The following is a 15696-nucleotide window of genomic DNA, read 5'->3' as shown; positions in this document are numbered from 1 at the left end:
ACGAGTTGTGTGGCCTTATGCAAGCCTGAACCTCCCTTAGGCATTCAGGTCTTTGAATGTCACTTATTCAAAGAATATTCATTGAGCTTTTATCATGTGCTAGATACTGTGTAGTACCTGGACACAAAGGAATAAGACAGGAGCCCAGCCTTGAGGACCTCTAGTGTGGCTCAGTGAGAGAGACATAAACCAATAACCACAGCACGATGTGATGTGTAATGATGAGGATGTGTGTGAAGCACTAAGGGCATACAGTGGAGAGGGGGCCTGACTGCACTGGTGGAGAGAGCAGAGAATGGGCCCTCTGAGTAGAGGAGCAGCATGTGCTAAGTGTCATGCCAGGGTGTCACACAGGGGTGTACCATGTTCTAGAAATATACATACATTCCACGCAGAGAGTAGAACACATTAGAATCACCCGCCATGCTTGTGAAAATGCATCTTGGAATCAGAATCTCTGGGATTGGGACTTAGAACTTGCTCAGCAAACATCCCAAGGTGATTCTTAGGCACACTGTGTTCTGAGATCCAGTGGGCTTGCCCAGAGCTTATCACGCTTTAATGTACAGATCAGTAACCTGGGATTCTTTAAAATGCAGATTCTTATTCAACAGGTCTGGGGGGATGCTGCTGCTGCTTATTCACAGATCCCAGTTTGGGTAGAAAAGAGCAAGATTGGTGTTTCTCAAACTTGAGTGTGCATCAGCATCACTAGAGAACCTGTTAAAATGGTGATCACTGGGCCCACACCCAGAGCTTCTGATTCAGAAGCATTGCTAATATTAATAACTTCCCAGGCAATGCTAACGCTACCAGTCTCCACTGTGAGAAATGCTGGGTAGCGCACAGGGCTGGGGGTCTTGGAGGGGAGTTGGGGGAGATAAGGGGCAGTGGTGGAATATGTGGGTGGGGCTGCACTTTATCGGGCCTTGACTGCTGCTTGGAGGAGTTGGCCACCATTCAGACCATCACAGTCTGGCCTCTGTCAGCGGGGCTGGTGGGGCTCTAGCCTGCTGGAGGACTTGGGATGACTCTGTCTCCAGGGGGCTCATTCTTCTCCTCTCTCCTCCCTTGTAGTGCTTACCGGACAACCGAGGTTGCCCACAGGGATTTTGCCAACAGCTTCTCAATCTTGAGATACAACTCCACCATCCAGGAAAGCCTCCACAGGTATGGTGTGGCAGGCAGGCTGCCTGTTTGTGAGCAGGGGAAGGAGTGGGTGGGAGGGGGTCTTTGAGTCAGGGAGCCCCCTTCACTGGCTTTTCTAGGATCCCGCCTCCAGGAGTCCACCATGAGTGTTCAGGGGCATCTCAGAAACAGTCCTTATTCACCAAACTGCCTCCTGACTTAAAAGTTCTTATCTGAGGCTCGGTGCTGAGAGCAACTGGAGACCAGTGGTGCCCCTGAGAGTTTATCAGCTCGTCAGAGGCAATTCATGAATCTTGGGACCACCAGTCAGCCAGGTGTTTGGACTGAGAGCTGCTGCAGGGAGTGGACCTGGATTGGGGAGGGAGAAGCATCACTGACACCCTGGCATGACACTTTGCACATGCTGCTCCTCTACTCGGCCTGTTCTCTGCTCTCTCCACCAGTGCAGTTAGGGGACAGGGTAGACAGGAAGCAGTAGGGGACTGCCAGGTGCAGGCATCAGGGACAGGGAGGGCCACGTGGGAAGCATTGGAGGTTTGGGGGCTCTGCCAGCTAGCATTGTTTGCCCTGCAGAGGGGAGAGAAGAAGCCAGGCTCCAAGAGAAGTAATGGTGAGGGAAGGGACGTGAATTTGCTGCATCTGGATGCCGGCTCTGTGCTGCGTGGTTTCTGCATCTGCGTTGAGGAACTGTGTCAGAGGAGCACCAGACCACCTGTTTAGTTGTGAAAAGATGCTGCAACAATGAAGTCCTAAGTTCAAAGAACATGGATCTGGGCCAATGTCTGCAATGTGCCACAAGAAAACTAGTTGAGAGGATGAGAGTGGAGATGATTTGCACTGAGCCACTCCGATTCTGGACAAAGCACTGGAAGAGAGAATGTCACGTGGGGAAAGGGGAAGCTCAGAATCTCCTGCTTCCTGTACAAAGGGTAGCTTCCTTGGAAACGGGATAGGAACTGAGCAGGAGTCAATCAGGAAGGCTTCCTGGAGGAGGTAGCTAATGTGCCCTTTTCCCACTTTCTGTGTCTCCCCCTGCAGGTCTGAATGCCCTTCCCAGCGGTATATCTCTCTCCAGTGTTCCCGTAAGATGTTCTTCTTCTTGGATTGTGGCCAGTGTCGTTTGGGAGTAAAGGGCAGAGGGGCAGGACTCCTCCAAGGGAGGTGTTTGGCACAGGGGTTCAAGTCAGGAACAGTGTCTTAGCCAGCAGGCCTGCTTCAGGGCTGGAGTCCCTGTAAGGCACCGGTACACCCAGGGTAACATTTCCCCTTCTCCTGACTCTGGTAGGGGCTCAGCCCAGCAACCTTTTATTCCAAGGAGGCTGTCTGAGTCTCCTGTACATCAGGGGAAGTGTATTCTTCCTATGTTTAGAAACAATAGAGACCCCCATTATAATGCTTGCCAATTCAAGGTCACATTAGAACTGGTCTGCGTTCCTGTGCGCCAAATGGCAGTCCTGGGACTTACCATCATGACCCCAATGCCTGACACAGTGCCCAAAGCTTGGTACACTTAGAAAGGATTTGTCAAATCAATGAAAGAATGAGTGAAGGAAAAGAAAGAGGAACCTGCCTGGGGTCAAACTTCCCACAGAATGATCCCAGAAAGCCACCCCACCACGTGGTAGCTCCGCTCTCACAGGAACTGCTGTGTGTAACAGATAAGGGAGCAACGCCCATCCATAGGAGGGTGGGTGCCCTTCAGGATGGGGCTGCCTGAGCCCGTCCTGGCCCTGGGAGCACGGCAGAGGCATCCTGATCAGGAACTCGGAAAGAAACCTGGGAGAAACAGGGTTCACAGTACGTCTACTCCTTCCCTCCAGACTGCGGACTGAGGGCCATGACCGGGCGAATCGTGGGAGGGGCACTGGCCTCGGATAGCAAGTGGCCTTGGCAAGTGAGTCTGCACTTCGGCACCACCCACATCTGTGGAGGCACGCTCATTGACGCCCAGTGGGTGCTCACTGCCGCCCACTGCTTCTTCGTGTAAGTGCCTGAGAGGCAGGTGATTTGACACTGCCCAGGGTCGGGAACCGCCAGGAAGGGCTGGCTGCAGACTGAATTCTTCGTGGAGGAGGACTCTGGGTATGAGTCCAGCCCCCATGGGCCAGTTGGCACTGGTGTAGCTTGGGTGTTCACTTGGTCCTGAGAGTGTGGGTCAGGGGTGTTCGTTCTGAGCTAGGCCCAAGGATGAGAAAGTCCCATTGATGGCCCCAAGGGAGAGAGAGGCAGGCAGGAAGAGGGACTGGGAGCCTGCCCCTGAAGAACACGGTGAAATGAAAAAGGCTTTGGGTTTGTTGCTGCTTCCTGCAAATGGAACTCATAGCAGAGGAGCCCCTAGTTATCCCAGAAATGGAGGGATAGGGATTGCAGGGAGGGCACTGTATCAGCTTCTAACGGTCACCAGCTGGCCTAGTGTCTTTGGGGGCCCACAGCCCAGGCTGGTGGGCAGGAAAGAGCTCTGGGACCAGGCCTCAGGGGCACTGGCCTCCCTAGTAATGAGTTCAGTGTGTTACTTTGTCCTGTCTGAATTTGCTGAGGGTAATAATACTGAGATATTATCAGTACAAGCCCTTGACCCCATCCGGTGAGTGAATCTGTGTCCCCATCCCTAGTCCCAGCACCTTCTGCAGTCCTGTGACTTGTCAGCATCTGTCAGTTCATATTGAGACCCCAGAGTTTCAGCATGGCAGAAGTCAAAGACTCTTATTTGATTCTTGGTGACTTGCAGAGGAGATAGTGGGGGGTGAGTGCCACACAGAGGTCTTACTCATCCTTCCCTCTTTATTACTGTAAGGTGCAGAGCTGCAAGCTCATAATTTTTGAGGGGCTGTGGGGGATTGCTTTGGACTCCAGGGATAAGAGAGAGGGTTCCCTCCAGAGGTCATTTTATCCATCCTCCTGCCTCCAAGCTGGTGCTCTGACTGTGACTCCCTGTAGGTAGCAGGTGCTGCCAGTGAACGCTGCCAGGCAGGTGCTGGACCATGCTTCTTTGTGGCTCTTGCAGGACCCGGGAGAAGGTCCTGGAGGGCTGGAAGGTGTACGCGGGCACCAGCAACCTGCACCAGTTGCCTGAGGCAGCCTCCATTGCCGAGATCATCATCAACAGCAACTACACCGACGAGGAGGACGACTATGACATCGCCCTCATGCGGCTGTCCAAGCCCCTGACCCTGTCTGGTGAGGGAATCTGCACTCCCCGCTCTCCTGCCCCCCAAGCCCCAGCACCCTCTGCAGCCCTAACTCTTGTCAGCCTCTGTCAACTCATATCTGGGCCCCAAATCTTCTGCAGGGCAGAAGTGAAAGACTCTTAAAGATCCTTACATGGAACACTTCTGTTTTATAATTAGGGAAACTGAAGCCCAAGGGTTATAAGTTTGCTCCAAATGACACATCTCACATTACAAATTGATGACAGAGTCAGGGCTTGGGTACTGATCTTAATCAATAGATTGAATTCTTTCACTGGTATTAACTGAGCACCTAGGGGCCAAACGCTATGGTAGGCATTTCACACATATGATTTTATTTACTCTTCACAACCAACCCTGTAGAGCAGGTACTATTATTAACTTCATTTAACATATGAGGAAATGGAGCTTTACAGAGAGATAATTACCTGAGGCCACAAGTAATAGGTGGTAGCTCTGGGATTAGAACCAGGTCGATCTGATTCCCAAGCAATGCTCTCCCCACCTGGTTCTAGACTTGCAAATTGCTTACCCTGCAGTTGAGAACTTAAGCTGAGTACACATTCAAACAACTAATTGCTACAACGTTGTTGCTAAGGACTAAATGAGGCTACACAAAGGAAATGCTGCAGAGGTTCTCAGAAGATCACTGTGGACAGGCGACGTCAAAGAAGACTTCATTCATTCATTCATTCATTCATCCACTCATTCATTTGCTCATTTATCAAATACTATATGGCCAGCCCTATAGTACAGTTGCAAATAGAAATAAAATGGGTGACATACACCAAGACGACCAGTAGAGGCCAATTATGCAAAGTTTTGGGGGAGCGGGGAGCTATGGTGGCACAGGCGGGAGCAACTAATCATCCTGGCAGGCTAGGGGAAGCTCAGCAGAAGAAGGATAGCCAAGGTGGGTCCTGAAAAGATTGGAGAAGACAGGTAATGGGGGCTCAGGGAGGACCCTGAAGAATGGAGCCAGAGCCCTCTGGCATAAGCAGTCTCACAGGTGGGAGAGGGAGGAGGAGTATCAGGATTTCTGGAAGCCTCGGAGGACTCTCTGGTTAGTCCAGCCATTCTCGTGCTCTGAGCCTGTGAGCTGGTGTTTCCTCGCACATTAATTATGGAGGCGGTGTCTATCATGAGTCAGAGCAGTTAGATCATCAGAGTGGGGTGAGGAGGAGGATCCCTGGGTAGAGCTCGGTTGGGCAGCGCAAGCCCAGAACCACGCCCACGCAGCGTCACACCCACTCGTAGCCACGCCCCGACATGACACGCCCACCAGCCTTTCTCAAACTCCAGCCTTGTCTGTGGAGTCCAGGGCTGAGGTGAGGGATACCCGCTGCCTCCTGCCCTGCCGCTCAGCACACAAGAAGGGCACAGACTGCAGGACCAGAGCAGGCCTTCTCACCTTGTCAAACCCAGGCTGTATTTGGCTAAACATCCAAATCTTACCTCTCACCCGCCCTCCACCCCTTAATATTATTTGGAATTCCAAAACTAAATAATTTCTAAAACCGAATGAAAGCTATTCTCACATTGCGAATGCTTTTCAAACGTAATAGTCTCCCTCCAGGCTCCGATAGGCTTTTGGGCAGGAAGCAGACCCTTAGTCTGAGAATCACAGCTCAGATGTATGTAGTCCTGTGGCCAGAACATGTGCCCTGATTTTTGGTTTAGAAATCAGAACAGATTTTCTTAAACTCATTTGGCAGGTGGAGCACTAGAAGTCACAGTACTTTCGCTTGTGAAAGTTCACTGGTAAATTTAATTCCCACATAAAAACCAGCGAAATATCTAACAATGGATCATATAACAGTGTTAGATGTTTTTAAAACTTTACATCTCAAAAAGAAATCCTGTGTTGCATTTTTGTTAATAATGCATGCTATTCCTTCATCTATTTTTTGTTTACTCTCTAGCAGACAAAAATGGGGTAGACACCAATGCTTAAAGCCTAATTCCAATTTATGGGAGAAGAATTTAAAATCATCCTTCCCATCTACGCTTCCTGCCGTGTCTCGCTCTATCTTTTTAAACATTTGTTGAGCACTTAATATGTGACAGGCATTATCTTAGGTGCAGAATACCACAGTGAATATAACAAATGGTTGAGAATACTGCAAACATTCTGTTAACTAATATTTTCCTCCTGCAAACTCAGGTGTATTGGTCAATGCCCTGGTCCCCCTAGGGATACCAATCCTCAGAGCTTATGAAGTGATACATAACAGTGACTTCTAAATATAATATTTCTGAGTGTGGCATCAAGTTACCAGGAATTCTGTGGTCTGTATCTCTAGGAATGTGTTTCCTGTTTGGAGAGATTTCTTACCTTGTGCTGGGCAAACATTTGGAGGGAGAGCCACAGGCCGTGGACAACCAGTGGGTACCCTCTCCAGACCAGGCTGGCCATACCGCTGAGATGCCACAGTCATAATATCTGGGTCTTAGCCTGCTGCTGTTCCTTGTTCTAATGGAAAGACATGGAAGAGGCTCCACCAGGAGAGGCCCTCTCAGTGGGGAGAGACCCTCAGCTGCCCAGTATCAGCTTGTACAGGGGAGCTTCCAAGGCTTACGCATCTGACCACAGGGCAACCACTGAAATCAGAACAGCTTTGAGGACTCTGGTAGCCCCCAAATGCTGGTGGGTTACGATAAAGTGATCAAGTTTCATGTCTGGTCAGTCCAAGGCTCTGGAGGATTCAGAACCACTCTAGAGTCAAGGATTAATGTTCTAGGAGCCTCCTCCTTGCCCCCAGAGTGGTTCTGCTCCTTCTCCCTCCCCCTACTGAAAGTCACAGCCTTGTTCCTTCACTGACATCTGGAGGTCTTGTTGCAGCTCACATCCACCCTGCTTGCCTCCCCATGCATGGACAGACCTTTAGCCTCAATGAGACCTGCTGGATCACAGGCTTTGGCAAGACCAGGGAGACAGATGGTAAGAGGCAAAGATGCTTGGTTGTGTGTGTGTATTCATATGCGTGTGTGTGTACACGTGTGTGTGTAAGCAATGTGTCCGGGTATACAGATGAGGGCCTATGTTGATGAGTGTTTGGGTATACAGATTCATGGGCCTGGGTGTGAATGTGTGTGTATAGACACCTGAGTATATGCTGGTGCAGTCGCTGTGACAATGCCCTCCAGTCAAGACCACTTTGACTGTTGTCACACAGAAAACTGCTGTGGTTGAACTAGTTGAGTTCATTGCTCATTGCAATGAGAGAGAGAGCACACCATGAAGAACCATGGAGCACCTCAGCAAGAGGGTGTCAGAGAGGGACTGCTCATAGGATTTGGGTGGCTTGGGGAGGGTTCAAAGACGTAGGACTTTTCTCTAAATTGTGGTGTCAGGAAGCAGGGGTTATGATTGGGAACCTTAATAATCTTATCTAGAGGCCAGGCATGGTAGCTTACACCTGTAGTCCCAGCACTTTGGGAGGCCAAGGTGGAAGAATCTCTTGAGCCCGCGAGTTCAAGACCAGCCTGGGCATCATGGCAAAACCCCATCTCTACAAAAAATAGAAAAATTAGCTGGGCATGGTGGTGTGTGCTTGTAGTCCCAGCTACGAGAGGGGCTGACGCAGGCGGATCACCTGATCCCAGGGAGGTTGAGGCTACAGTGAGCCATGATCGTGCCACTGCACTCTAGCCTGGGTGACAGAGTGAAACTCATCTCAATTAAGAATATATATATATATATGTATGTCTTATCTAGGAGCTCTAAGTGGTAAGGAAGCAGCAGTCACTCATATTGGCCAGGAGAGGGGGATGTCTGGTACTGTTGTGGTTTGCACAGTGACCTTGTTTTTGTCTGGCCTTAAACAAGATGATGAAGAGGTCTTGTTTTCACATCATCCCAATCACAGAGTGCCTTGTCCTGTGAGATTGCTTACTTTGAGCAGGATGACCCCACGGTTAGACTCAGGCCACTTCCATGCATCAGGATCGCTTTTCCCTCCCTCCGTGAGGCAGAGCAATGACTGATGTGGGCGCAGCCTTCTTCTCCTCTTGTCTCCATACCTGACTAGCTGTGTGACTGTGGGCAGGTCACTTCTCCAGCACCAGGCCTCCCCACCTGTAAATGGATTAATGCCACCTGCTCTCTTTAGGGCTCATAGCTTCCAAAAACAAAGCCGTGTATCTGAGGGTGCTTTGAACGTAGGCAAGTGCTGTGCAATAGGTCGGGTAGCCTGATAGGCTTGTGAATGTGTCTGTGTACATGGATGTCTGTCTCACATGCAGTGAGCTGTGCCTTGTGTGAGGGCATGTGTGCCCATATGTTCTGGGTGTCCAACCACAGAGGGCCTCCTTTGGGTCGGAGCCAGGCACGGGCATGGCACCCTCCATTCCCAGGAGGCTGTGATTCTGGGTCTTGGGGTGGCAGCTGGATGGCCAGGAAGCTATCCAGAATCTCACTGGCTTCCCATCCTCTGTCTCCTCCACCCCACTTCACTGAAGACAAGACATCCCCCTTCCTCCGGGAGGTGCAGGTCAATCTCATCGACTTCAAGAAATGCAATGACTACTTGGTCTATGATAGTTACCTTACCCCAAGGATGATGTGTGCTGGGGACCTTCGTGGGGGCAGAGACTCCTGCCAGGTGAGGGTACCTGTGGGTGGGGCTCAGGTCCCAGCACCCTGGGGATGGGGGAGGCTGGGGTGTTGGGGCTGATGTGGGAATTGGGACCCCACCCTTTCCCGCTCACGGACCACCTGTCCCATTCTGCGAATGTGCCCCCTCTCCCCTGCAGGGAGACAGCGGGGGGCCTCTTGTCTGTGAGCAGAACAACCGCTGGTACCTGGCAGGTGTCACCAGCTGGGGCACAGGCTGTGGCCAGAGAAACAAACCTGGTGTGTACACCAAAGTGACAGAAGTTCTTCCCTGGATTTACAGCAAGATGGAGGTAAGATCCCTGCAGCAGGACACTGCACCCAGCAGGCTGGGAACTTCCTAAGGTGGGGACCCTGGAGGAGCACCCAGGGTGTAGGCAGAGGTCCCCTCAGCGTCCCTGTATTCGGGGGGTGTTCTGGACAGGGACAAATGTGATGCCTGGGGTCAATCCCAGCTGCCTGTGTTTCTTTCCCTGCTTTTATTCCCTCAGAACAGAGCTCAGAGGGTTGAAAAATGGTGGACCTAGAGGCTGGGCAGGCAGTTGCTGGGCAGATGTTCTCCCACAAGTATTTTTTTGTGTAAGGTTGCAATGGACTTTGAAAACCTTTCAGTTTCTGCAGGGGATTTTGTGATAGTTTTTGTTATCAAGCATTTATGCGTGAGAATCTGCTCTTCATGGCCTTTCCCAGCTCTGTTTGTTTTAGTCTTTTTGATTTTCTTTTTGTTGTTGTTGTTGTCTTTTTTTAAAAACACAAGTGACTCCATTTTGACTCTGACAACTTTCGCAGCTGTCACCAGAATGCTCCCTGAGAACTACCATTCTTTCCCTTTCCCACTTAAAATATTTCATCAGCACCTCACTACTATCATAAAAGAGTATAAAGTAATAAAATAATAAAAAGTTATTTTATGTTTTTTGACTTGCTTTAACCTATATCCAACCTCAGAAGTCATTGCTCAGGTCAAACTGAACCACAGACTCTTCAGTGTGTGCCTTACCTTGCTCTTGGCCTTTGGAATACTTGATCCACCCTAGAGAGTCCCCTCTCCCACTTCCACCCTCTCATCTTCCATTTTTCTTACGGAAGAACTCTGACTAATCTATCAAAATCAGCCATTTACAACGCCTGGAATATCCTCGGTATTTACTATTTTTATAAATGAAGGATGAATGAATAAATAAATAAATGAAAAGAATAAAAGGTGAGCCTAACCTCGGTGCCAGCCCCAGTGCCACTCTCCTCTCCCAGGGATGACTGAGATGTGAGTTCACACAGGCCGCTGGTGATGGAGTGATGGGAGGCCTCCCTCCACGGCAGGAATTTGGGTGTCAGGAAACAGGGATCTGCCTGCAACTCTGCTGACCCAGTTGAGACCCTGCCTTCTCTGGGCCTTCAGTCTTTAGCTGTAAAGCAGGGGGTGCTCTGCCAGCCCTCCCTTTCTCTGCCTGGGGAACAGGGGAGGGCTCAGATAGGGGGAGCAGAAAAGGCTCCAGAAATCTAGTGCAGAGAGGCCCTCCAAGCCTGTATCCATCCTTTCCCTTTGCTGTCCCTCCTTGAAAAGGCAGTGCTAGGTGACAGTGAGGCTAAATTATAGGTTCTGAACTCCAACCTCGGACTTCTGTGCTCCCCGCCCACCTGGCCCACTCTCACCCTCTTCTCCCATTCTCTTCCTCAGAGCGAGGTGCGATTCAGAAAATCCTAACCAGCTGGCCTGCTGCTCTGCACAGCACCGGCTGCTGTGAAGACCTTGGCCACAGTGACTGGCCATGTGTGGCATCATCTGGGCTAATGGCCACCAGGCACCATCGGACTCCCACCTCCACTGTCTGCTGCCTCTGTGTGTGTGTGTGTGTGTGCGTGTGTGTGTGCATATGTGTGCATTGCCACTCTCCCAAGTTTTTCAGAAACCAGCAGAGCTGTCAACTCTTCTCAAAATCCCAGGCTGGAAATTACCTGGAGACAAGAGCTTGAGTACCGTGGATGTTCCTACATGGGTGTCCATAGATGGATGGAGGAGGTGAAGCCCAGAGCCCAAGGAAGGGCCGGGAATTCTTGCTTCTCTGACCCTCACTTACAGACTAGCCCAGTGTGGGCAGATGCCGGCGGCCCAGGTGACGCCATTACTGTCCTTGGATGGATTGTGGGTTTTGGTGGATGCAGCATCCCAGTGCCTGGACCGTTTTCGGTGAAAAGCTGCTCCCATTGGCGTTATGAGCATCAAGCCCTCACCCAGACCTCCTGCTGGTGCCGTGGATGTCACCAGTTGGGCTGTGCTGTGGCTAACCAGGCTGGCAACTGAAATGAGGATTCACTGTACTCATTTGGTCACAAGCTGCTGGGGCGGGTTTTATTTTATTTTATTTTTATATTTAAGAAATGAAAATACGGGTATTTTAAAAGATTATCCAAAAAGTCCAGGGGCCTTGACAGCTAGCATCACTCAGCCCAAGACCCCCAGGGGATTCATGGGAAATGTCATATTTTAGAGTCCTACAGAATATTTCTGGCCTCAAGGGACTGGATGAAGAGACTGGACAAAGTCCCCAGGATGGGCATCCCCCAATTCACTACAGCATCTGGAGCCCCTAGGAGATACTCAGGGAAGCAAATCCTTGTTTGGGCTGGCAAGCAAATCCGACACGACGAGGTCCACAAACTGTTTCTACGTCCCAGGACTCTGATGAAGGCGTTAAGAAACGGATGCTGTTTCTGCGTAGGCTCCCAGGGGCCCCAGGGAGGTCCAGGTGGACTGCCTCTCTCATTCCCAGGGGCTGTCCTGGGACTTTGGGATTTCTTCTCAGCTTTCTCCACCTTTCAGTTTCTCAGTTGTTTCAGAAACATAGCACTGACATAAAAACTGCTGTGGAGAGAAAGCTAACATGGTCCCATGCCTTCCAGGCAGCCCTGCTGAAGGATCCAGGTTAGCCCTGTTCCTGCAAATCATCAATGTGCCTGGACTCGCCAGCTAAAAGCCTGGGCCTTCCCCAGCCTTTTTTCTGGGGCACCTATTCCTCTGCCAACCCTGCTCCCCTCACCTTCCTTGGGCCCGTCAGGGTCTTTTGTGGTGCTGTGCTTCTCAGAGGCAGGATCCAAGCAGATCAGCCCAGCCTAGCCCAGCTCAGGCAGGCTGTGGCCGCTCAAGGGAAAGACTGCCCCAGAAGAGCAAGCTGGAGAGGCTGGTCAGGGGCTGATGGGGCTGGGTACACTGGGGAATGTTAGCAAGACTGGGAAGGAGGCCACATTCCTGTCTGCAGCAGCCCCCAGCGATGGTCTTCAGCAATAAAAGTTGTGTGACCTGAGACATCTGTCTTTGGATGTTTTACTGGTACCCTAGGTAACAAATAGAGGTTGCCTATCCTAGTGCCCAGACACTCTCGGTTTTCGTTCTTAGTTTTGGTTCCTCATCTTTGGGTTCTGCTCATTTAGCCGTACATTCATGTATTCATTCCATTCACCAGCTGCATCCGTGCCTACTCTGTGCTGGGTACTCATGCTAGGCCCAGAAGATACAAAGGGCATGACAGCATCCTCAAGGAACTGGGTCATGACCCAATGTGATGGAAGCTGTGATTGAGTGTGGACATCATGCTTGGAACATGCACAGAACAACCACCAGCCACACCTAGAGATGTCAAGGAAGCTTCACAGAGGAGGTCAGGTTTGGAATGAACCTTCACAAAGCAGGTGGGGGCAGGGGAAGGGCACTCCAGGGCATGTTCTTGCCCTCTTCCTCTTCCTCTACTTCTGCCTTTGCTGGCTCAACAACAGACATGTTGACAAGGAAACCCCAAAGCTTACTCAGCTATTACCAAGGGAATTGGATGGGTGGTCCCACCGGCCTCTTCTGAACGATCTACCCCTTCTTTCTTTGCACTTTTCCTGTGTTTACCATATTGACCTCAACCATTATGAGCCCATTGGTGAAGCCCCAGCTCCACCTCTGAGCTCATAGTCCCCAGCACACCAGCCACAAGCACAGAATTCTTCAGGTTTCCCCACATGCATCCAGCCTCTGGATACCCTGAACTTGATTGCTTTAGTCTTTCATATCAATGCCAGGGAAAGTCCTTTTGATTCCTTTCTTGCTCCATCTGCACAAGAAGGTATGGGGGAGGTGGCAGGTGCCATGCTTACTATATTCCTAGGAGGGGTGAAACTGACTGTAATAGATCCCACAGTTTCTGACAATTTCAATGGTTTAACCTAATTGAAGTTTATTTCGCATCCATGCAACAGTCCAGTAAGGGTGTTCTGATCAGAGGGAGACTTTCTTCCACAAGCTTTTTCCATCTTGGGAGTTTGTCATCCACATTGTTGTCTACTTCTAGCCAGAAAGAAAATATAAAAAAATTCATTCACTCCTTAAGTGCTCTAGCCCGGAAGTCATTTCCACTGACATTTTATGGGTGCAGACATGTCATATGTGTCATGTGGCACCACCTAGACAAAGTTGGGCTGGGAAAGGCAGTCCTTGGCAGATTCCCCTGCATGAGCCAGCACTCATTTCAGAGGACAACCAGCCATCTCCACTCACCATAGGAAGGTGGCTGCATCCTCAGAAGCCCGGCCCGGGCAGAGACTTAGGGCTTAGGCCATTTCTGTTTCTTTCCCCTTAGAAAGCAGACACTTTCCCTTCTCTCTCAGGGGATTCCTAGGACATAAATTGATTGGCAGGGGTGTAAGGATATGAGAGGGGGGCAGGGAAATAAGGTAGAGAAAAAGCAGAATCTGGATGGGAAAAGAAAAATACATTCCTTTGGCCCAGGATATCTATAGAGGCTACCAAAATTATGGACGGAAGGGGGTGATGGGGCATTCTAAACTGGCCCAGAATCTCCAGGGAACTGTGTGTATGTTTTGGGTAGGGAGGGGGTTGCAGTGACATTGTCCTATGTCCCTGGAGCCTAGGCACCTCCAAGTACCAGCCAAGCCTTCTGGCTTTGTCGACTCTGTTGACTGCTGAATTTCCATAGAATTTCTCTGGGAAAGGAGTGCCAAGTGAGTGTGCTGGGCAGGAGAAGCGGGAGGCTGTTGCGGGGAGAGATGATGGCTCTTTACAGAAGGAGCCACTTACAGCCTAGCAGGTGCTCCAGCTGTCTCTGGGCTTTGGTTAGATTCCCAGGGATCATTGTTCCCCATAATCGCTTAGCTATGGTCCTGATGCAATTGGGTGGACATGGGGACACCCATGTGAAGTCCCCGTGATGGCCATGATGAGGATAATGATAATAATAGCCAGCATTTGCTAAACGTGTGCTATGTGCCACATGCTGTGCTGGACACCTGATGTATATTATCTCCTGCGAGCACAAGAATCCCATGAAGTGGGCATTGTCATCATTCCTAATTTATAGATGAGGAAACAAAGGCCAAGAGAAGTGAAATAAGCCTCCCAAACTACATGACTGCTGCATGGCAGAGGTGGATTTGAATCCAGGCTCTGACATTCAGCTGCTTTTTTACACTCTACATTCAGCTGCTCTTTTACACTCTGCACCAGAGTCAGGTGGAGTCCTCCCAAGTGGGACCTCATAGGCTCTCTCTCTGGCTCTGCGTATCTTTCCAAGAGTGGCAGGGTGAGACAACTCCCCAAAGAAGGCTGGGCGCACCCATCAGAGTGTCACATGACCAGAGGCTTAGACCAAGCAGTTTCTGGAAACTTGGACAAGTGCATCACGAGTGGGAGGAGGCCCTCCTCCACCCTGGTCCCAAGTGGATGGTTTCTGGGAGGCCCTGTCAAGTCACAACAAGCTGTCACCCAGGACACCTCCAAGTCTCCTTGATGTAGGTGGATGGCTCTGAAAGGAACATGCCATTCATTTCCCATCTCCTGCACACTGGCCCAGGCTTCCTGTCCCTAGGAAGGCTGCCATCCAGTCCAGTAAGTAAGCGCGCTGTACCGATCCCACAATGGGTCCTCCCAGAGAGCAGGGAGGACTGTGCTCAGGAGATAAACAGCCCTGGGCCTTCTGGGACAGGAGGTCTTGAGACCTCTGAGAAAGGTGAGGTCATAGCCTGGTCTATGGTCCTCCACAGCTCACTCCTGCCAATGGGACATGGGAGGTGGACATAACAGGAGGCCTTCTCTGTCCAAGCCCTGAGTCCCAGAAAAGGTTTTCTACTTTTCATAGAAGGAAGGAGCTGGAAATCTGCTTTGAATAACTCCTTCTAGTTACACTGTGTTGTAGCGGAGAGAGCTCTGGAGTTGGAACCGAAGTACCTGGAGGTACAAATTCCAACTCTACTACTTACTTAGATATGTGGTCTTAGACAAACCATCCCCTCTGTTTCTTCATATGTAAAATGAGTGTATCTGGCCTACATTTGTTGCGAGATTAAACGGGACGATCCATATAAACGTGCAGGGCAAAGTGATTAGCATATCATGACCTCTCTGCAGATATTGAATTCGCAGTGAAAGGGTCAGATCCTTCACCCTCAGGCGCTTCATCAAACGCATGACATAGGAGACAGAATTTTGGATAAATCTTCGAGTCCTAGGAAATTTGCCATGTCTCTCCATAAGCTTTGTTCCTAGGCTTTTAGCAATGAACTGATCCTCCACGGAGGTGATGCTACCACCTAGGCCAGGTGGATATTCCCAGCTGGTGGTCCCTCTAAGTCGTGGAGCTCCATGACTTAGAGGAGCTCACCCCGCTCTCTGTTATCACTGACAGGGCCAGGAAAGCTGCCTGTCCCTGGAAGAATTCTCCTCTGGGAGATGTTAATGTCCTGCCCTGG

At 50.5% G+C, this 15696-nt stretch overlaps 1 protein-coding gene across 1 annotated transcript in view; it reads left to right on the top strand.

The window, feature by feature from the left end:
• The window catches only part of TMPRSS13 (transmembrane serine protease 13), a 28473-nt gene extending 16233 nt beyond the window's left edge, over positions 1–12240 (top strand). Inside the window, exons 6-13 of the mRNA XM_024255555.2 lie at positions 1078–1170; positions 2188–2231; positions 2970–3132; positions 4154–4326; positions 7180–7278; positions 8799–8941; positions 9093–9245; positions 10631–12240. Of these exons, the coding sequence (XP_024111323.1) occupies positions 1078–1170; positions 2188–2231; positions 2970–3132; positions 4154–4326; positions 7180–7278; positions 8799–8941; positions 9093–9245; positions 10631–10657 (895 nt within the window). The 3' untranslated portion in view covers positions 10658–12240. The remainder of the gene's footprint in view (positions 1–1077; positions 1171–2187; positions 2232–2969; positions 3133–4153; positions 4327–7179; positions 7279–8798; positions 8942–9092; positions 9246–10630) is intronic.
• Positions 12241–15696: the final 3456 nt, after the last annotated feature.

Source organism: Pongo abelii, chromosome 9 (genome assembly GCF_028885655.2).
Source record: "Pongo abelii isolate AG06213 chromosome 9, NHGRI_mPonAbe1-v2.0_pri, whole genome shotgun sequence".
Lineage (NCBI taxonomy): Eukaryota > Metazoa > Chordata > Mammalia > Primates > Hominidae > Pongo > Pongo abelii.
The sequence above is the reverse complement of the archived record's forward strand: the minus strand, read 5'-3'. Positions and strand labels throughout refer to the sequence as shown.